We start from the raw sequence: 21,454 nt of genomic DNA, 5'->3' as shown, positions 1-21,454 counted from the left end.
CCAACCATCCATTTTCTCATGAGTGTAGTCAACAAATATCCTGGTAAGTACTGGTACTGATTGGTTTAATTACTGATTTATAATTATAGCCTTGGTTGGCCTTTAAATTTTACTTATTTATTTTTTTGAGACAGAGTCTCATGCTGTTGCCCAGGCTAGAGTGCAGCTAGAGTACAATCTCAGCTCACTGCAACCTCTACCCCCCAGGTTCAAGCAATTCTTATGCCTCAGCCTTCTGAGTAGCTGAGATTACAGGCACGTACCATGACACCCAGCTAATTTTTTTGTATTTTATTTTAGTAGAGATGAGGTTTCACTATGTTGGCCAGGCTGGTCTTGAACTTCTGGCCTCATGTGATCTTCCTGCAAATGTTGTCTCCTTTTCCTGGAATACCTTTCTGCCTCCCAAAGTGCTGGGATTACAGGCATGAACCACTTTGCCTGGCCTCAACATACATCCCATACCTCAGCAGTCAGACAAAACCTCAAAGTTTCCTTTTACCCACAATGTTATTTTTACATCTTGGAGCCTTTGCACATGTTGTCCCCTCTTACTGGAATACCTTTCTGCTCCCTTTTCCAGACATCACCTCTTCCAAGAAGCTTCCCTAGTGCTTTAGTCTAAGTTACATGTACTCACAGGAATCTGTTCTCTATGTGTTCCCTGCACTACACAGTATACTACTTGAATAGGAACAGGATTTTCTGTGTCTGTATCCCTGGCAACTAGCATAATGCTGCTATATAATGGGTACTCAATATTATGCTGAATGAATTTTACTTTTCAAAACCAACTCCTTCATTTGTACTATGCCTTACCTCTTCTCTAACTTTTCCATCACTATTCTAATCTCTCCTTTTATTTCTTGCCACATTTTTTTTCTTTCTTTTTTTTTTTTTTTTTAGATGGAGTCTTGTTCTGTTGCCCAGGCTGGAGTGCAATGGTGTGATCTCAGCTCACTGCAACCTTCGCCTCCTGGGTTCAAGCAATTCTCATATCTCAGCTTCCCAAGTAGCTGGGATTACAGGTGTCCACCACTACGCCTGGCTAATTTTTGTATTTTTAGTAAAGATGGAGTTCCATTATGCTGGGCAGGCTGTTCTGGAACTTCTGGCCTTAAGTGATCCACCTGCCTCAGCCTCCCAAAGTGTTGGATTATAGGCATGAGCCACTGTGCCTGGCTCTTTAAACATTTTTCTATACACTAGTTTCATCTCCGTTTATATTTTCAAGAGTTTTCCCTTAAAAAGACATACTCCTTTTCTTTAATGCTATCTTCTGCTGACACTAATCAAACTTCTTGAAAAGCAGCATATTCCTGTTTTCTCCCCTCATCACCTCCCTTTCATTCTTTTTATTTTATTTTTGAGACAGAGTCTCATTTTATCACCCAGGTTGGAGTGTAGTAGCACAATCTCAGCTCACTGTAACCTCTGAATCCCAGGTTCGAGCAATTCTCATGCCTCAGCCTCCCAAGTAACTGGGACTACATGCACACACCACCACACCTGGCTAATTTTTGTATTTTTGGTAGAGACAGGGTTTGGCCATGCTGGCCAGGCTGGTCTCCAACTCCTGGCCTCAAGTGATTTGTCTGCCTTGGCCTCTCAAAGTGCTGGGATTACAGGTGTAAGCTACCTCGCCAGGCCTCATTCTTCTTTTTTTTTTTTTGAGATGGAGTTTCACTCTTGTTACCCAGGCTGGAGTGCAATGGCGCGATCTCGGCTCACCGCAACCTCCGCCTCCTGGGTTCAGGCAATTCTCCTGCCTCAGCCTCCCGAGTAGCTGGGATTACAGGCACGCACCACCATGCCCAGCTAATTTTTTGTATTTTTAGTAGAGACGGGGTTTCACCACATTGACCAGGATGGTCTCGATCTCTTGACCTCGTGATCCACCCGCCTCGGCCTCCCAAAGTGCTGGGATTACAGGCGTGAGCCACTGCGCCTGGCCTTCATTCTTTAACTCACTGAATTCTGGCTTCTGCCAGCACCACTTTACTAAAGCTGCTTATTATTCAAAGACTATCAATAATTTCTTAAGAACTGAACATACAAAAATGTTATTTCCATGATCTATGTAGTCTTCAGCAATGCAAGCTATAATATCTGAATAAAAAACAATAAAACAGCCAGGTGTATTGGCTCTCACCTATAGTCCCAGCTACTCAGGAGGCTGAGGCGGGAGAATTGCTTGAGACCAGAAGTTTAAGACTAGTCTGGGAAACATAGCAAGACCCCATCTCTAAAAAATTAAAAAACATTAGCCAGGCATGTTGTGTGTACTTGTGGTCCCAGTTACTCGAGGGGCTTGGGTGGAAGGACTGCTTGAGCTCAGAAGTTCAAGACCAGCCTAGGCAATACAGCCAGACCTCATCTCTTAAAAAACAACAACAACAACAACAATAAAACAGAAAAATACCTCAATGTTCGTTGCATTCAGCTTCTCCTCCATTACTTGTTTGAGGATGATGAGTGAAGACTTGATGGCTTCTTTCAGAGTCATAGACTTGAAACAAAGAAGGCAAGAAGACGCCTATTAATTATACACAATCCCTCCTTCCTTCAAAGATTTTCCCTTCATCTCACTGAAGAAATTATTTAATAAGTATGTCAAACATCTTACATAATACGGTGCATTACAAGTATCTCCGGAACTCAAGTAAATGGCAAATAAGTGGAATACTTTTTCAGGAAAACCCCCAAAACCTTATTGTGAGCCACAGTAAAGTCACCAACCTTCATATAGTAAGTAGTCTTTGAAGAAGCAGAAAGGGATATACTTCTCTTGTATAGATTTGACTTCCTCTTTTAATTTAGAATATAATACTATTGGTGATATCCTATAAACAATAATGCCCAAATGATCTAAGAAGGTAGCCCAATGGTTTAGAAAATTCACTTTTTACCCCATTTTGTATCCAATTTCCTCCACATGTAAAATCAATACCATTAGCAGCTGATGTGAGCAGGCATCCCTGTATGAACCACCTGAATGATAAAACAGCCTTCAATCACACCAATGAGTTACCCAAAAGCAAATCTTCCCATCTCACAAAGAAAATATCAAATGCCCACTTGCTTCAGGAGCCAATTATAAAGTGCTAAGTAAAGCTGTGAAGATAGAGGATAAATGTATTATGGTACATCCACACCATGGTATATTACTCGGCCATCAAAAGAAAATATTGGTATAAGATGAATGGCTCTCAAAAACAGTCTGTTAAACAAAACAGATAAAAACTGACAAATTCTTTAATTCCTTTTATAAAAACGCACAAGAACAGACAAAACTAATGGACAGTGGTAAACATGGTGGTAAACATGGTTGCAAGGGAGGGAAAGAGATTGACTGGAATGTGGATGAGCATTTTTATTTTTTTGGTGGTGGACAGTGGTTTTTTTTTTTTTTGAGATGGAGTCTTGCCCTGTTGGAATGCAATGGCGTGATTTCGGCTTACTGCAACCTCTGCCTCCTGGGTTCAAGCGATTGTCTTGCCTCAGCCTCCCAAGCAGCTGGGACTACAGGCATATGCCACCATGCCCGGCTAATTTTTGTATTTTTAGTAGAGACGAGGTTTCACCATGTTAGAACCAGGATGGTCTCAACTCCTGATCTCATGATCCACCCGCCTTGGCCTCCCAAAGTGCTGGGATTACAGGGATTACAGGTGTGAGCCACCGTGCCCGGCTTCTTGTTTTGCAATTGTCGAAACTCATAGAACTGAACTCTTAAGGTCTGTACATTTTATTATATGTAAATTATACTGTGATTTTCAAAAAAATAGTATGAGTTGTGAGAATACTTAATTACCTTGTGGTAAACTTCTTGCAAGGAGCTCTGGGCACCCTCTGAAGCAGAGCCAATTGCTCGAGCATCACACTGTACAAAAGTCCCAGATGGGTCCATATGAAACCTGCAAAACCCCCAAAATGAGGACTAAAATGCTTAAGAGTGGTGGCACTTTATGTAACAAACGTCTCACTAAAACAAAGTATAAATGCTTGGCCCTGCAGCCGGGAAACACCACTGAAATATTGAGGCACAGATATAAAAGATGTTCTATGTCTGGAGAAACCAGACATTTCAAAAAGTGTTTAAGAAAATTAGTAACTTCCTTAGGGATTTAGAATTATAGTATAGTATGTATAAGTATGGTACTTGTTTATGCCTATCTTAGGAATATTTGAAGATGAGGATCAGATCAACATTCCAGAGCAAAGCTCTAAAACATACCCTGACTATAGTAACAAAGTTACTTCTAATTCCTTCCAGAATTAACGCTGGTTCCAATAGGAGAATTCTTCATGGAATCCCCAAATTTGTGTAAACAGCATAGAATCACTAAACTTTAGTATTAGAAGTCCCGTGTGTGTGTGTGTGTGTGTGTGTGTAAACACACAAATTTTTTTAATTTTAATTTTTTAACTAGACAGGGCTCTGTTATCTAGGCTGGAGTGCAGTGGCACGATCATAGCTCCCTACAGCCTCAAACTCCTGGGCTCAAGAGATCTTCCTGCCTTGGCCTTCAAGTAGCTGGGACTACAGGTGCATGCTAATACCTGGCTAATACTCTACAATAATTTTCTCAGTCCCCACCCCAAATTAAAATAACTCCCTACAAAAGCATGAAGCAAAATTACAAAATGGTACTTACAGCTGGGGTCCTTTCTCATCAACTCCTCCAAACAACAATGCTACTCCAAAGGGACGAGACTAGAACCAAAAAGTAAGAGATATTAAGATAAACAGCTACGAAGTAAGGAGGTGAGAGGGGCTGAGAATGTTTATGTTCACAGGACAAATGTCCTAAGTCCCACAGAACAATAAGGAAACTCAACACAAGCATCATGCTCACCATGGCACCTGGATCTGCATCTTCTTCTCCAAACTGGAGAGCTAGATTGGACACAGCTTGGGTCACACTCTCCACTGTCATTGTCTCATTGTAGGTGAACCAGTGGTTCTAGAAGAAGAGCAAAGCATGGAACACCCTTCTAATAAGGACATTAAAGCAGCCCACCATCTCACTACACATATTCCTTTAAACTGGGATTGGAAACTGAAGTCTCATATGTGGTTTTCTAATTAACATTAACCCTGAGTACTTGGGGAGTACATGAGGGGAAGAGAAATAGCTCTGGAAATAAACATTATCACAAGGACTCTAAGCAACGATGGACAAGAGAATTACTGCCTTGAAAAAAGGGTTATGCCCTCAAAGCACCAAGTTTACTCTTTTCAAAAACTAAAAGTGCGTCTTTCCATCAAAGACTCTAGCTTATTCTATTGATGTTTAAGTTAAATGATTTATTCTTACATTAGTACAGACAGTAAACTTGCAAATAAGTGCAAAAAATTTTACTGTGTGATATATTTTTCTTACTAGTCTATCTCCAAGCAGCAGCTACAAAGTTAAAACAAACAAAAAACAGTATCCCTGACCAGTATTTGTCAGCTGCTACAAGTTATTATTCACCAAAGGAGGACTGTTACTTGCAAGCCTGGCAGCAAAGGCAGTTGAGGGGAGAATATCCTTTAACTATGTCCACCTCCTGCCGTGGTGCTCCCACAGAAAGTCAATTAGGAAACAATGCATTGCAATGCATGCTTTATATAAGGCAAAGCCAAAAAAAGCAAGACACCGTCAGCACCACTGACCAGAGCTTCTTTAAAACTGCAATGGCTGGATGGCTAAACTTCAAGCCCCAGAAAGTTCTAACTGGAAATTCTACCCAAAATTACTCCCAAGAGCCATATCTAATATTGACACAGATATCTGCAGCATAGCTCAGGCAGCTATATAATAACTAAACAAGGAACTCAAGCATCCTGGTAAAAAGGAGATGATGCCCATTTTACCTGTGTCTCCACTCTGGCTTTATCAATTAAAGTCTTAGCATCAGCAATTAGCCCACTCATGGCACAACCTGCAATGTAAAATTGACAGTGACCCAGTGGCCAAATCCTTGTAGAAGTCTTTCATCCACTCAGGAAATCCTGAAATTCTGGAGTGGAACTATGGCAGCCATTCAGCTATCCCATAGTATTTTATACCCTAAAGATTAGATAGGAAATGATCTGCACTGAACCCAAGTATTAATGATGTTAGAAACAAAAAACCATCCACAATGACACAGAAGTCCAGGCAATAAAAATCAGAGAAAAGCAGCTAACCAAACATGAATTTCCACATATTACATCCCTAGGCATCCCTTTAGCACTCTTTGTAGACCGTGATACATTTTCAAACTAAGCAAACGCTAATGCCCCAACCTAAGAAACAAGGAAAAGAAAATCACCTCACTATGAACTACAGTGGAGGACCCTCAAATAAATCAAAAGCCTTTTGCCTCTCTGTCCCAAACACAAAGCAACTAATTATATCAGAGAGAGTGTGCCTCATGGCCCAAGCCGCCACGATTATAATTATCACTGTTATTATTATTTTTTTCCCCCAGACAGAGTCTCACTCTGTCACCCAGGCTGGAGTGCAGTGGCTCAATCTCAGCTCACCGCAACCTCCGCCTCCCAGGTTCAAGTGATTCTTCTGCCTCAGCCTCCCGAGTAGCTGGGACTACAAGCAAGCACACGCCACCACGCCGGCTAATTTTTGCATTTTTTTAAGAGACAGGGTTTCACCATACTGGCCAGGCTGGTGTGGATCTCCTGACCTCATGATTCGCCTACCTCGGCCTCCCAAAGTGCTGGGATTACAGGCTTGAGCCACCATGCCCAGCTATAACTGTTATTTTATATGCCATAATTCAAATGTAAATCTCCAGCCTAAGTTTCTCTCCCAAGTTTCAGAAATATAAAGCCAAATAACTTCCTTAATATATCTACTCGGATATATCACACACCTATTTCCCTTCTAGATCCCATCATCTTCCTTGGCCCTCATAACCAATCAGATCACGAGTTCTGTCTATCTCTACCTTCCTCTCCATTCTCTGGCTACTGTGTTGGTTAAAACCTTCATCATCTCTTTATTTGAACTATTACAAAAGTTTCTTAACTGGCCTCCCTGCTTCCAGTCTCAGCCCTTTTTAGTCTACCTTTAATACCATTATCAGAATGGCCTTTCTAAAATTCTAATGGGATCATATTACTTCATTGCATAAAACCTTTCCCATCCATGCAAAAGGATTACATTGAAGCACTTTAGTGTAGTAAAAAAAGGAATTCCACTCTCTGACCCCAGACTCATCTCTTGCTGCAGTTAATGTCACAGTCCTACAAAACTGTTTATGCCATGGTATTTTATATTTTACACTACAATGGCTTCAGTCATTTCTATTCCTTCTGACTAGAAAGCTCTCCCTTGCTAAACCCAGACACTTGTTTGCCTTGTGTATACTTCCTTATCTTTCAGAATTAAACTCAGCTCAAAATCACTTTCATGGAATCCTTTTCTGAAAGCCCCACTATCACTGACTCCAGGCAAAATGAATTATTTCCTCCTTTGTACCCCTACTGAGAACACAATATTGTCTTTCTTAATACTTTTGTCACTTAATTGCATTTACTTATTTACCACCACAATTAGACTGTATGCTCCTAGAAAACAAGTCTTACTCCTTTCTACATCCTGGTATCTAGCATAATGTTTGGCACACTGTAGGCTCTCAATTTGTAGAATGAAGTGACACTGAACTACCTTCAAAAGACAAGACTCGAGTTAAAGAAGACACAATGTTCCAATCTTAAAATATAAAATCTCAGTTTCTATATATATATCTATGAGAGATAATATCAAGCTCCCAGAGTCACCATGGCATTTGGTTCTGATGCCTTTAAGCAATTAATTATTTTGCCAATGTTTCATTAATTAGATGACTAAATAGGTTAAGAAAATTTGGAGAGCCAAATAAAATGCCATTCTATAAATAAGCAGAATGGCTCACCCTGTAATTAAAGCAGAGGAATTAAAGACCAAAAAAGGGGGTAGAGGGAAAACGGAATACAAAGACAAATCTGAAAACAAAGGAGGAAGACTGATCTAGTCAAGTCTATATTATTCTTATAATTTGTAGTCACTCCAAAGATCTTTGAGAATTCCTCTTTTCTCAATGGACACTCTAGCTTCTGACACATAATCCTGTGCTCTGGTGGCCTCCTACTATGGCAAAGATTGTTATCAGTAAAGACTCAACCATCATAAAGAGCTGGCCTATGATTCAACTTTTGCATATATCAGCAACCTTCACATTTACCAAGTCTAAATTTGAGGAGAAAGAAACTTCTGGGAATAGGTTAAACATAAATGAGTCCTGCAACAGCCTCCTACTCCTATATTTATACATTCTGGACTACTGCCTGGAAAATAATAGCTAACAAGGGGATAACATGTTTATTTCATAAACCTCCCTTGGAACATCATAGACATCATAGAGGACTAATTAACCTAAACCAGATCCTACAGAATAGCTTTCCTCCACTCCTTACCTATATGAGCATCAATCTCTACAATTTTCTCAATGCTGCTGGGCTCCATCAGCGGGGAGGTAATTCTCTTCTCCACAGCTAGGCACACGCCCTCTGATGTCTGGATCCCAATGGCTGTAGAACCAAGCTAAAGAGAAACATGTTATGATTACCATATACAGGTCACATACTCACCAGATAGCTCTCTGTAAATCTTAATGATAGAAACTTCAATTGGCCACATCTTATAGACAGAGAGAAGGTGCACCCTCATATACTGTAAATAATTAATATACTATTCTTTTTAATAGCAAGAACACTGATTTACAGAATTTTGTATTTATAAAAAGTTCTTTTTTTCTCCCTTAAATTAAAAAAAAAATTGTTAATTTTTTTTTTTTATAATTTACTCAGGTAATTTCCAGAACCCAAAAGAATAAGTTCAACAAAGTCTTGAACACATTGGAAAAATCCACTCTCTAATGCCAATATTTGGGGGAAGGAAGACTCAAAAGTTCTAAACATAGTGGGCAAGAAAGTAATAAAACTCTAATTTAGTCTTTTCTGGACCTGGTCTCTTTTCACCTCTGCCATCTATCTTGGTCTGTCCCAAGAGGTGATATTCCCCAAACCTCCCCGACCTCCAGAAAAGTTATAAAGGAAGGTAGGGAGGGATGAAAAGAACCACCACCACCATCACCACCACCAACATAAAATGATTAATTATTTAAGGTGGCTAGAAGTCCACAATATACCTGGAACCTATCTCTTTATCTCTATGTAACACCCAGTCATCTACTTCTCTATGCCCGTTTCTTGCAAAATTAGTATGACAATAACAATACCTACATCAAGAAGGGTAAACACATTATGTATTATAAAATGCTTAAAATGGTGCCTACCACATAGGAACAAATGTTATTCTTATTATATACATAGATTACTTCAGTAGCCTCTCTCATCTTTAATCTCTCTCTCCCAATGTATCTCTCATGTTACAGCCTGAATGATCTAATAAAATGTTATTATATTTCTTGTCTCAAGAACTAACATTACCCTATACTGCTTATAACATAATATCCAAATAAGCTTCCAGAGCCTTCTTATCCTGATGCCACTTTTCCCTTCCAACTTCATTATTCATTATTCTCCAACAAAATCCCTCAGGTATAGCCCAACCCACTTGCTCAAGCCACATTATGTCCTACCCTTGCACCCCTGCTCATGCTATCTTCCCTGGAATACATTCTTCCTTCTCCCTACCCAAATTCCACTCATCAAAGCCTTCCATGACTATGCTTTATGCTTTGAATTCCCATTATATTTAATTACTTCTACAAAGCAATCACTGCCAAGTGTGAGCATTGCAAAGGGTTCCAAACAATTCCAAGAATCTTTATGTATAACTTGCTTAACATGTCTGTAGACTGTGTGTTTCACAGACAATACATTATTTTTCAAATGTGTTGTGACTTTATTTAGAAGTGTTATTAAATGTACACCAGCTTTTTGTCATGTATTTTCTTAATCGGTAGACACAGGCATAACTACAGAAGATGAACTGTCAAAAATTTTTATGTAAAAAAATGAGTGGTCAAGTTGGGCACGGTGGCTCACACCTGTAATCCCAGCACTTTGGGAGGCTGAGGCAGGCAGACTGCACGAGTCCAGGAGTTCGAGACCAACCCTGTTTCTATAAAAAGTACAAAAAGTAGCCAGGCATGGTGGTGTATGCCTGTACTCCCAACTACATGGGAGGCTGAAATGGGAGGACTGCTTGAGCCCGGGAGGCAGAGGTTGTAGTGAGCTGAGATTGTACCACTGCACTCCAGCCTGGGCAACAGAGTGAGACCCCATCTCAAAAAATAAATAAATAAAAATGAGTACTCATATTTCTAGTTAAAGGTGCAGACTAAAGATATATATTAGCTCTACTACTTCCTTAAGTCTATTACTGTATGATTAAAGGACTTTTAAAAAGGCATAAATCCACTATAACAGAGAGTGGGGGAAGACACAGCAACAAAACTCTGAAACTAAAAAGAAGATAGGTTAGTGATACCTGGGTAATCCAAATCCTAAACCAGCAGTAAAGAAACAACCAGATTTTTATCACAGGACCTCAAAAAAGAAAATGGTGGTAACAAGGACCTCTGGGAATGGAAATGAACAAGGAGCTAATTCAATGTTTAAGAAACAGATTCTCAGATCCTCTCCCCTATGCTGTAGAGCTAAATGACTGCACCACTCCCACTCCTGCAGAAGACTCCAGGCTTACTCTCTGGAGACCATAAAACAGAGGGTCTTTGGATTGGGGACACTAAGCACAGTCTAAGGCCGGAATAATGTACTGAAAATTGGACAAATACGTACAAATTTACAAACATAATGTTAAGAACCTCAGCCTTCTTTCCCTACTCAGCTCTCAGAAGCCAGTAGCCAGAAATACCCTCCCAGAATGAAATCAGAAGAGGCAGTTTTCTCCTGAGCAATGGTTTTCAAATTTTTTGACCAAAAGCCACAGTAAGGAATACCTTTTATTTTATTTTATCTTATTATTATTATTATTATTTGAGACAGAGTCTCACTCTATCACCTAGGCTGGAGTGCAATGGCATGATCTTGGCTCACTGCAACCTCCACCTCCTAGGTTCAAGCAATTCTTTTGCTTCAGCCTCCTGAGTAGCTGAGATTACAGGCACACACCACCATGCCCGGCTAATAAGGAATACATCTGATTTCATAACTAAAACCCACAAATAAATATAAATACATAACAAAAACAAAATTTCATGAATAAAACTCACTCACCACTACTATTGGCAAGGCATTCCGATATCTACTGCTCTGTCCCACTTAAAAAAGAAATGTGGGCCAGGACTGGTGGCTCATGCCTGTAATCCCAGCACTTTAGGAGGCTGAGGCAGGAAGATCACTTCAGTCCAGGAGTTTGAGACCAGCCTGGGCAACAAGGCACAACTTCACCTCCACAAAAAATAAAAATTATCTGGGCATGGTGGCATGTGCCTATAGTCCCAGCTACTCTGGAGCTGAGGTGGGAAGATCACTTAAGCCTGGGAGGTTGTGGCTGCAATGAGTTGTGATCATACCACTGCACTCCAGCCTGGGTGACAGAGTGACACCATCTCAAAAGAAATGCTCCTCATGACCACTAAATTTATTTTAGTATCTCCTAACAGGTCCAGACCTGCAGTTTGAAAAACACAGCTCTAAAGAATATGACCAGTTCAAAACAGAAAAAAAAAATTTTTTAGACACGGTCTCACTCTGTCACCCAGGATGGAGTGCAGTGGCACAATCACGTCTCGTGGAGCCCCAACCTCCCAGGCTCACGACATCCTCCCACATAAGCCTCCAGAATAGCAAAGACTACAGGTGTACACTACCACACCAAGCTAATTTTTAAAATTTTTTGTGAAGACAAGGTCTCATTGTGTTGCTCAGACTGGTCTTGAACTCCTTCTAGGTCTTGAACTCCTCCTGCCTTGGCCTCCCAAAGTGCTAGGATTACAGGTGTGAGCCTTGCCCAGACTAATTTTTTAAATTTTTTCTAGGCATGGGCTATGTTGCCCAGGCTAGTCTTGAACCCCTAAGCTCAAGTGATCCTCCTGCCTCAGCCACCCAAAATGCTGGGTTATAGGCATGAGCCACAATGTCCCATTGGGAAAAAAAAATTAAAGAAAAACTGGAAAATTGTTGAAGAAAAGTAAGATATATTATCCATAAAACAGCAACAGGATGCTAATAAGAAAAAAGAAAAGAAACAAAAGAACTTGGAAATTAAAAATAATTTCTGGCCAGGCACGGTGGCTCACGCCTATAATCCCAGCATTTTGGGAGGCTGAGATGGGCAGATCACCTGTGGTTGGATCACCTGAGGTTGGGAGTTTGAGACCAGCCTGACCGACATGGAGAAATCCCATCTCTACTAAAAATACAAAATTAACTGGGCATGGTAGTGCATGCCTATAGTCCCAGCTACTCAGGAGGCTCAGGCAGGAGAAGCACTTGAACCCAGAAGGCGGAGGTTGTGGAGTGAACTCCATCTTAAAAAAACAAAAATAGTTTTTACGATACTACTGGAAAATGGGTTCTACCAAATTTAGCAAATAAATCAAAAAACGATGACATGGGGTCCAACACAAGAGGGAGTTAAAGAGAATGCCTAGAATGATCTGACAGAAAATGAAGTCCACAGCTACGCAGGAGGCACAGAGAATAACCAGTCCAGACTTGGAGTCAGAAGACTCCAAGATTTCATTAAGAATTCTTAATGGGGCACAGTGGCTCATACCTAGCACTTTGGGAGGCCTAGGTGGGCGTATTACTTGAGCTCTGAAGCTCAAGACCAGCCTGTGCAACATGGCAAAACCCCATCTCTACAAAAAATACAAAGAGTCAGATGGGCACAGTGGTGCATGCCTGCAGTCCCGACTACATTGGGGGCTGACGGTGGAGGATCACTTGAGCCTGGGAGCTTGAGGCTGCAGTGAGCTGAGATGGGCATGCATCTCAAGGAAAAAAAAAAAAAAAAAAAAAGGAATCCTTAAAGGACACTTAATTTGGCTGAATGTTTTGAGAGGATACATGTAACCTGCAGAGACTTTGGAATGCATTATTGATCATCCTAAATTAAGCAAATATTTTTAAAAAGAGAATTATTAACTCCAAGAAAAACAATATTGTGCAGAAACAGAAAAACAATTATAAAACACAAAATGGCTCAGCTGTGAAAAGCATTTACAGTCATACTAATGTAACTGTTGACTAATGGTCTAACAAAATTATGATATTCAAGATATATCTGGAGAGGGTCATCCATCCCCACCTCAAAAGACAACTGTGTGTGGTGGGGAGTAGGGTTGTGGGGTTGGGGCAGAAATCTTCATCTTTCATAATGAAAAGTCCATGGATAATGCCTAACAAAAAACCATAAATCTGTGTTGTAGAGATATGAAGATACATGCCTAGAACATCACCAGCTGAAAGAATTTAAAGTGTTGCCTCTGAAAAGCTGAACACAGATGATGCAGGGCTCAAGAGTTGCTGTTTTTGTTACAAGGTTTATAGAACTACTTTGCCTTTTGACTCTGAAACTACATGCATGTATACCTTAAAAGTCAAACCAATGTATAATCAGAAACCATTGCCAAAAAAACGTAATTTAGCACTTAGTTGTTCTCTAATTGTTTTATGTATAGTATACTGATCCCAAATCCCCAACTGAACAGAATAAGACAAAATTTATATATACTTTTAAATTTTATTTAGAATAGTGATTCTCAATTGGGGGCCCTTTTGTCCCCACCAGACAGTTGCCAAAGTCTGGAGACATTTTTGGTTGTCACAACTAAAAGAGTAAGTACTACTGGCATCTAATGGGTAGTATCCAGGAATATTTATAAACATCCCAAAATGCACAAGATGGCTCTCCACAACAAATAATTATCCAGGCCAGGCAAGGTGTGGTGGTTGACACCTGTAAATCTCAACTCTTTGGGAGGCTGAGGCAGGAGGATCACTTGAGCCCAAGAGTTTAAGGCCAGCTTGGGCAACATAGCAAGACCACATCTCTACCAAAAGAAAAAAAAAAAAAAAAAATTAGCCAGGCATGGTGCACACATCTGTATCCTAGCTGCTAGGGAGATTAAGGTGGGAGGAAAGTTTGAGCCCAGGAGTTGGAAGCTGCAGTGAGTTAAGATGGTGTCACTGTACTCCAGTGTGGGTGATAGAGTGAGACCCTGTCTCTAAAAAAACTAAAACAAATCTCTTATTTAGTCCCTTAGGTGTCTTTACCAACAAGAAAACAAAGGTGGTCAGATTCATGATTTGCTCAAGAAAACAAAACATGAAAAATAAATACAGGTGCTAGTTCTGGACTTCTGCATTCTTCTTTACAGCTAAGAGGATCAAAAGCACAAATATGTCCCGCCACCCCCACTGAGAAAAAGCTATTTAGGTAATTATGAAGCAGTTAACTGCTCAAAAAGTTTTAAAATAGATATTAGGAAGAGGATTGAAACTGTTATAAAAATAGTTAATAGTGGTTGCTTAAAGGGATATAAGAACATTTTCTAAAGGAATGGTTAAACCACATTTACTCCAAGGTAGGTTCTGCCAGCATGAAATTTCAGGAACTATGCTACTTGCTACTATACCTTGATAGCCTCAATGGCATATTCCACTTGAAATAATCTTCCTTCAGGAGAAAAAGTATTCACACCCCTATAATTTAAAAAAAATTATTAATTATTCTCATAAAAGCTAGTCACATAGACCTGAATTCAAGCTAAGATAGCTACAGAATATGCATGCTGTCATTATTCTTTAGTTCGCCCACAACAATCTGTAGCTTTTTTTGTACATTAGTTTCTCAAGGGAATGGGACCTATATATAGAACACTTCTGCCCCACTCCCAGAAAGTCTTCTCAAACTGATGAAATGAGAGCAAGTGACTTTTCTGCCTCAATCCTGAATCAACCTGCATCAGTTCTAAATCGACTTACCAATTCCCTAAGTAAGTTCATGCCCCAAAACTATCAGCCAATTTCCAAGAAAATGTGCATTTTTTCTTATCCTCTTCCCATAACATGTATGTGATGTTAATATTTGGGGTTATCACTCTTCCTTCCATTCTCAATGCCCTCATTACCTTTCACTTAACTATTGTAATAGTCTCCTAACAGGTACTGTCTTTTGGAGCAGGTTGTAAGTGTTTTTCCCCTAATTCAAACAATCTCTATAAAACACAATTATTACTTTTTAGTAGAAGCCGGCCACAGGTACATTTCTCTACTTATTTATGTGAATTACTATTATTATCTTAACAACAGACTGAGATAAATGTAGTTCCTAAGTTTAACCTGGTTCATCACTCGATATTTATATAAATTACATGCCAGACTGCTTTTCTCTCTAAAACACTTCCCCTTAACACTTTCCACCTTTCCTTGCTCAAGTGTGCTGGAAATCCCTATGGAGAAGAGGCACCAATCATGGTCTCAGCTATAAAAGCTTTGAGCACACAATGGACACAAAAAATGTGTGAACAAATGAATGAGATGGTTGCAATCCTTGGTTTATGGAGTCTGGACTTTATAACAGGTAACATGACATGTAGTAGTGCTTTTGGCCAGCTGCAGTGGCTCACACCTGTAATCCCACCACTTTGGAAAGCTGAGGAGGGCAGATCACCTGAGGTCAGGAATTCAAGACCAGGCTGGCCAATATGGTGAAACCCTGTCTCTACTAAAAATACAAAAATTAGCTGGGGTGTGGTGGCAGGTGCTTATAATCCCAGCTACTTGGGAGGCTGAGGCATGAGAATCACTTGAACCCAGGAGGCGGAGGTTGCTAGTGAGCCAAGATGGCACCACTGCACTCTAGCCTGGGCTACAGAGTGCTAAGCACTAGTTACTTCCAAATCTGTATTACCAGTTTTACCTCTTTCCTAACAATTTAAATGCTTGCTGAACATTTCTACTTGGATATTCTATTACCACTTAACACGTAACATTTTCCAATTTGAAATATTATCTCTTTAAATCCAGCCACCTTGCAAAATTGACTTCATCTCCTGCCATTCCTATTTCAGTTTTATTTTAAAATACCTTCAATCTTCCAGTTTTCCCAAGATAGGAATTTCTGAATGATCTGACTCATTCCTCCCCACCTTTTCCCATATCCAACTATATGCTAAGTCATACTAATTCATATCAATTCCTCCTCAACAGTAACACATCACTCTTCCTTCTCAATGCCCTCATTACCTTTCACCTAACTATTGTAATAGCCTCCTAGCCTCCTGACAGGTATTGACTCACTTTCCCCTAATTCAGACAATTAATCTCTGTGAGACGCAAGTATTATTTAACAGCAAGCAGTTGCCTACAGAAATAGGACCCAAACTCCTTAACCTCATATTAAAACCATTCAATATCTAGCAGCATGCTGTTTTTCCCATTATCTCCCGCTGTTCCCATACATGTATCATGTGTGCCAGTCAGACTGGACTTTTCCCAAACATGCATTGTTTTTCCATTGCCCCTCCTTCATTTATCCCATATTCTCCAACTCACAACTATTGATCTCACTGTCTTTATTAAATTCCTACTCTTTCAAGAGACCCAGTTCTTTTTTGTGGTCTTTTTTTTTTTTTGAGACGGAGTCTCGCTCTGTCACACAGGCTAGAGTGCAGTGATGCAATCTTGGCTGACTGCAACCTCCGCCTCCCGGGTTCAAGCGATTCTTCTGCCTCAGCGTTCCGAGTAGCTGGGACTACAGGTGCGCGCCATCACGCCCAGTTAAAGACCCAGTTTAAATGTCAGCTCCTTTGTGAAGTTTTCCATGATCCTGTCATATTGAACGCAATCTCTCATCAAAACTTCCACGGTACTGACTTGAATTTCTCTAATGGCATTAATATATTTCTGACTCACACTACAGTTACTTCCGTAAACAATTCTGTTTTTTTTTTTTTTGAGACGAGGTCAGCGCCACCATGCCCGGCTAATTTTTTTTTAATGTTTAGTAGAGACGAGGTCTCGCTGTGTTGCCCAGGCTGGTCTCCAACTCCTGAGCTCAGGCAATCCTACCTCGGCTTCCCAAAGTGCTGTGAACAATTCTTTAAGAGAGTCTCCTATACGAGAGCAAGGAGCTTGATTTTGCCCATTGCTGTAGCACCAGCACCTAGAACAGTGCCTTGTTCACAGCAAGTAATCAAGCACATTAACTAAGAGAACAAAAAGGGATGTATTTTAGGCGGTCTTGGGAAGATAGAAAAATGCGTAACAAAGCAGTCAATACATATGTTAAATAAACGGCCACAAAATTTAATAAATGCTTTCTGATAAGGATAACAATTTTCATCATACACACCCTTACTCAAAATTATGTCACCCGAAGATGATTCTCTTCAATATTCTGGAAGTTAAATATTGACCAACAAAGTCACTTTATAGACAGTGGGAAAATATGTCAAAACATGTCAATACATCTTCTATGAGTCAGTAAAAAAGATGAAAAAGAGGTAACTGCAGGTGGTAAAACTTTGACAGGATCAGCATATACTTGACAGGAAATGCAGCTTCTCACGCCACTTAGTACAAAGAAAATGTCTGCCTTCCCTGGCTTTAAAAAAAACTTAACAGTTATGTGAAAAGTTAACTGATGAAAACAGAAACTGAAAGTAAAAATGTCTACAGCATAAATATGTACAACTTTATATTGTGAGCATTTCTATGCCATAAGTTTTTTGAAACTTGCTTTAAACTTTTAAAAAGTCAGAAAAATTTAGGTCAATTGGAATCAGCATGATAAAAAATCTCTTGAAAACCATTCTAAATTCCAGTTCCTATAAAATCAGACTTTAGACAATATATCCGGCCAAAGATACGATTGCCTTCGTGCTTCATACACCGCAGCATGCCCTACTACAAACCAGTTGCTTTTTCTTCCAGGAGGCACGTTTAACTTTTTTTTTTTTTTTTAAGGCAGTCATACTAAGCACGAAAAGATGAATGAGGCAAGGGGTGACCCCTGGCCTTCTCCTGGTTCAAGTTTCGGCTCCTCAAGCCTTCTTTACCAAGCACAAACCGGAGCTTCTCGCTTCCGCACCGAGTTAGGACCCAGGGGGAGACTCAGTGGTAGGACAAGTGCCGCCGATGTGCCCAAATCAGCCTGGGGAACCACGGCGGGTGCCTGGGTAGGGCAAGAAATCCCCAGGTCCGGCCAGTCTCGGGTTCCTGGGACGCCCCATGACGGGGCAGAACCCAGGCCGCGCCGCCAGGTGCCCGGCCTGCCCACCATAATTCCGACCCGACGTCCCCCCGCCGCACGGACCTGTCGTACTCAGACCGAGTGAGAAACATGGCGAGGGTAGGAGGAGGCAGCGGCTACGCGGGGATTCTGAGGACCAGCACGACTCCACCGGCACCCAAGTCACCCACACCGCCACAGCACCAAGGACCAACCGCGCGTGCGCCCGCGACCTCTTTAGCCCGCCCTCCTGTGCCTGCTCCTTATTGGCTCATAGTAGTTCCCGCAGAGGTGACTGGGCCAACGCGCTTCCTCGCCAGGGCGTGGTTGGTCCGGAGGAGGAGGAGGACCAGTGAGGTACTTCCGCTTTAAATCGCGGGTGGTTGCTAAGGAAGATCGGAACCCAAGGCGAGTGGTGAGTTCGCAGTTTAGAGAAGGTGTGAGCCCGCCCCAAGACTGGCAATTGGAAGAGCTTGCACGCCGAGCTGAGTTGTCGGAACCCTGACTTGATAAGTCCCTCGCCGGCTCTCGTAATCTCAGCTAGAGGATGTTGGTCCCGTTTCCTGCACGGCCTCCACCTGCCGGCTCTTCTCAGGATTTCCTCTCTTAGGACTCCCGCGCGGTCTTGTGCGTGCCGGGTCGAGGGCTCCAGGACTTTGGGCGGTAATGGGTCCGCTATTGTGGGTCTGAGCCAGTGCCGCGGGCGAGTCCCTTTAGCTTCAGCCAGTTTGGCTCGTTTATTGAGAAAAGCGGGGGGCGACGGGTTAGTATGTAAGAAAGTCTTCAAGTTTCCATATGGTTAAGGTAATTTTGCCAACTCTTTCTTGCACCCCTCCCCCAGCACAGATTTCAAACCTAAATAACCTAGAGTTCACGATCCCGACTTCAAAACATTCTCTGCTTTTTCTGTTATTTGTGAAAAATAAGTTTTTTGTGAGCCCAGATCGTGCTATTGCACTCCAGCCTGGGCAACAGCCAAACCCTATCCAAAAAAATACCCGCTCTTTTTCAGCGCTACTTGCTTCCCTTCAATAAGGGCAGAGGAGCAACTTCACAGCTTTATAATAACACTGTAATTGAAGTATTTGTTCAAGAAAGGCAAGAAGTCTTGGCGCGGAGGTGGGGGACATAGGGAAATTGTTGGTCAAATTATACGAAGTTTCAGTTTGACAAGGTGAATGAGTTCTATAGTTAATCATGTATTGTGTACTTGAAATTGCGAAGAGGGTACACCTTAAATGTACTTACCACAGGAAAGTAGGTATGTGAGATGATGGATATGTTGATTAGTTTGATTTAATTACTTGCAGTGTGTATGTATATATAAATGTATATCAAAACGTCACGTTGTATACTATAAACATGAATAATTTATATTTGTCGCTTATACCTCAATAAAGCTGGAAATAAGTCATTTATCAGGCAGTATATGCCTGAAAGGGAAATGGCAGCATCTCATTTCCAGTTATTAACGTGATACCATTAGTCAAGTCCTTAACCTTTCAAGGCCTGTATCTCTCCAGTAAAGTTCATTCTTGGTCCTAGATTAGGTTCGTAAGTCACCAAGGCATTAAAAAAGTACAGGAAATGTAAAAATATGCCTTTTGGGTATTAACCAACATCTGTTTTCCCACCTTTTATTTTCTGACTTCCTTCATGGATTCAGTAGGAACTTAGTTTGGTCATCCCTGGCCAATCAGGTGTTTAGCACTCATAAAACTGAGGAAAAATTCCAAGTAGCAATCCTCAGGGATCTGTTAGATTTCTGAGAAAAGAATGGTAATCTTTAACTTTCTTGTCAGCTCCCCCGCTCCACCCCGTACCCCCGGCTTGTCAGTTGCTTTCTATTGAAAAGTCTTGGTCATAAATTCACTACAGCTGCTCTTTAGAAGTTCTTTTACTACATAGGTACTTGAGTATAATATTTCCTGAGCACCCTAGGGATGCACGGTGCTCTGCAGCCCCTACCAATATCAGAGACAGTAATGAATGGCTTACTAAATGTTCTTGAATGTAGAATCTCCTCTGGGTAAATGTGTTTGTGCTATATATAACATAAATGAAGGGGCGCCACAGGTAATTGTGGGTAGGAAGGAAAATCTTTTCTCCCAAGAGAGTGCATTGTAAAAATCTAGCAGCTAGCTTAATGTCTCTTTGAAAGAAATAAAATGAGAAATTAGCTATTTAAAAGTAATTGAAGTTAAACAAAATATGTATATATGCAAAGGAATATTGTTTACATTTTAAAAAGGAAATTCTGATTCATGCTACACCTTGGATGAGACTTGAAGCCCTTATGCTAAGCGAAATCTCAGACACACAAATATTGTATGATTGTACTTATATAAGGTACCTAGAATAGTCAAATTCATAGAGACAGAAAGTAGAATAGTTGTTATTTAGGGCTGGAGGAAGAAGGGAATGAGGAGTTAATGGGTTTAATGGGTACAGCATTTCAGTTTGGGATGATGAAGAAGTTGTGGAGATGGATTGTGGTAATGGTTATACAACAGTGTGAATGTACTTGATGTCACACTTAAAAATGGTTAAAATGTCAGCCAGGCACAGTGGCTCACGCCTGTAATCCCAGCACTTTGGGAGACCGAGGTGGGCGGATCACGAGGTCAGGAGTTTGAGACCAGCCTGGCCAATATGGTGAAACCCTGTCTCTACTAAAAATACAAAAATTAGTTGGGCATGGTGGTGGGCACCTGTGGGCCCAGCTACTCAGAAGGCTAAGGCAGGAGAATCTCTTGAACCTGGGAGGTGGAGGTTGCAGTGAGCCAAGATTGCACCGCTGCACTCCAGCCTGGGTGACAGAGCAAGACTCTGTCTCAAAAAAAAAAAAAGTAAAAATGGTAACTTTTATGTCAGGATATTTTACCACAATAGAAATAATTTTTTAAGTTAAAGGGGGGAAAAGGAAGATAATCGAAATCTAAGTTCTTTGAGGATCAGTTCTCTGTCTTGTTTAGCCTAGCACCTGGTATACAGTAGATGTTCTAGATATATTTGTTTAGTAAATAAGTATTTATTTTTTTAACTTTTAAGTTCAGGGTACATGTGCAAGATGTGCAGGTTTATTACATAGCTAATCGCATGCCATGGGGATCTGCTGTACAGACCATTTCATCACCCAGGTATCAAGCTTAGTGTCCACCAGTCATTTCTCCTGATCCCCTCCCTTTTCCCACCCTCTGCCCTCCAGTAGACCCTAGTATTCATTGTTTCCCTCCATGTGTCCATGT

General features: G+C 40.9%; 1 protein-coding gene across 1 annotated transcript in view; it reads right to left on the bottom strand.

The window, feature by feature from the left end:
- Positions 1-18,435, bottom strand: part of PSMA5 (proteasome 20S subunit alpha 5) — a 29,420-nt gene extending 10,985 nt beyond the window's left edge. The window contains exons 1-8 of the mRNA XM_012468055.2: positions 18,291-18,435; positions 14,608-14,674; positions 8,450-8,576; positions 5,864-5,931; positions 4,860-4,967; positions 4,659-4,717; positions 3,815-3,917; positions 2,423-2,509 (exon numbers count right to left, since the gene is read on the bottom strand). Of these exons, the coding sequence (XP_012323478.1) occupies positions 2,423-2,509; positions 3,815-3,917; positions 4,659-4,717; positions 4,860-4,967; positions 5,864-5,931; positions 8,450-8,576; positions 14,608-14,674; positions 18,291-18,319 (648 nt within the window). The 5' untranslated portion in view covers positions 18,320-18,435. The remainder of the gene's footprint in view (positions 1-2,422; positions 2,510-3,814; positions 3,918-4,658; positions 4,718-4,859; positions 4,968-5,863; positions 5,932-8,449; positions 8,577-14,607; positions 14,675-18,290) is intronic.
- Between the last annotated feature and the right edge of the window lie 3,019 nt (positions 18,436-21,454).

This window comes from Aotus nancymaae, unplaced genomic scaffold (assembly GCF_030222135.1).
Source record: "Aotus nancymaae isolate 86718 unplaced genomic scaffold, 86718_ANA_hifiasm-v0.15.2.pri h1tg000007l, whole genome shotgun sequence".
In the NCBI taxonomy this organism is placed as follows: Eukaryota; Metazoa; Chordata; class Mammalia; order Primates; family Aotidae; genus Aotus; species Aotus nancymaae.
The sequence above is the reverse complement of the archived record's forward strand: the minus strand, read 5'-3'. Positions and strand labels throughout refer to the sequence as shown.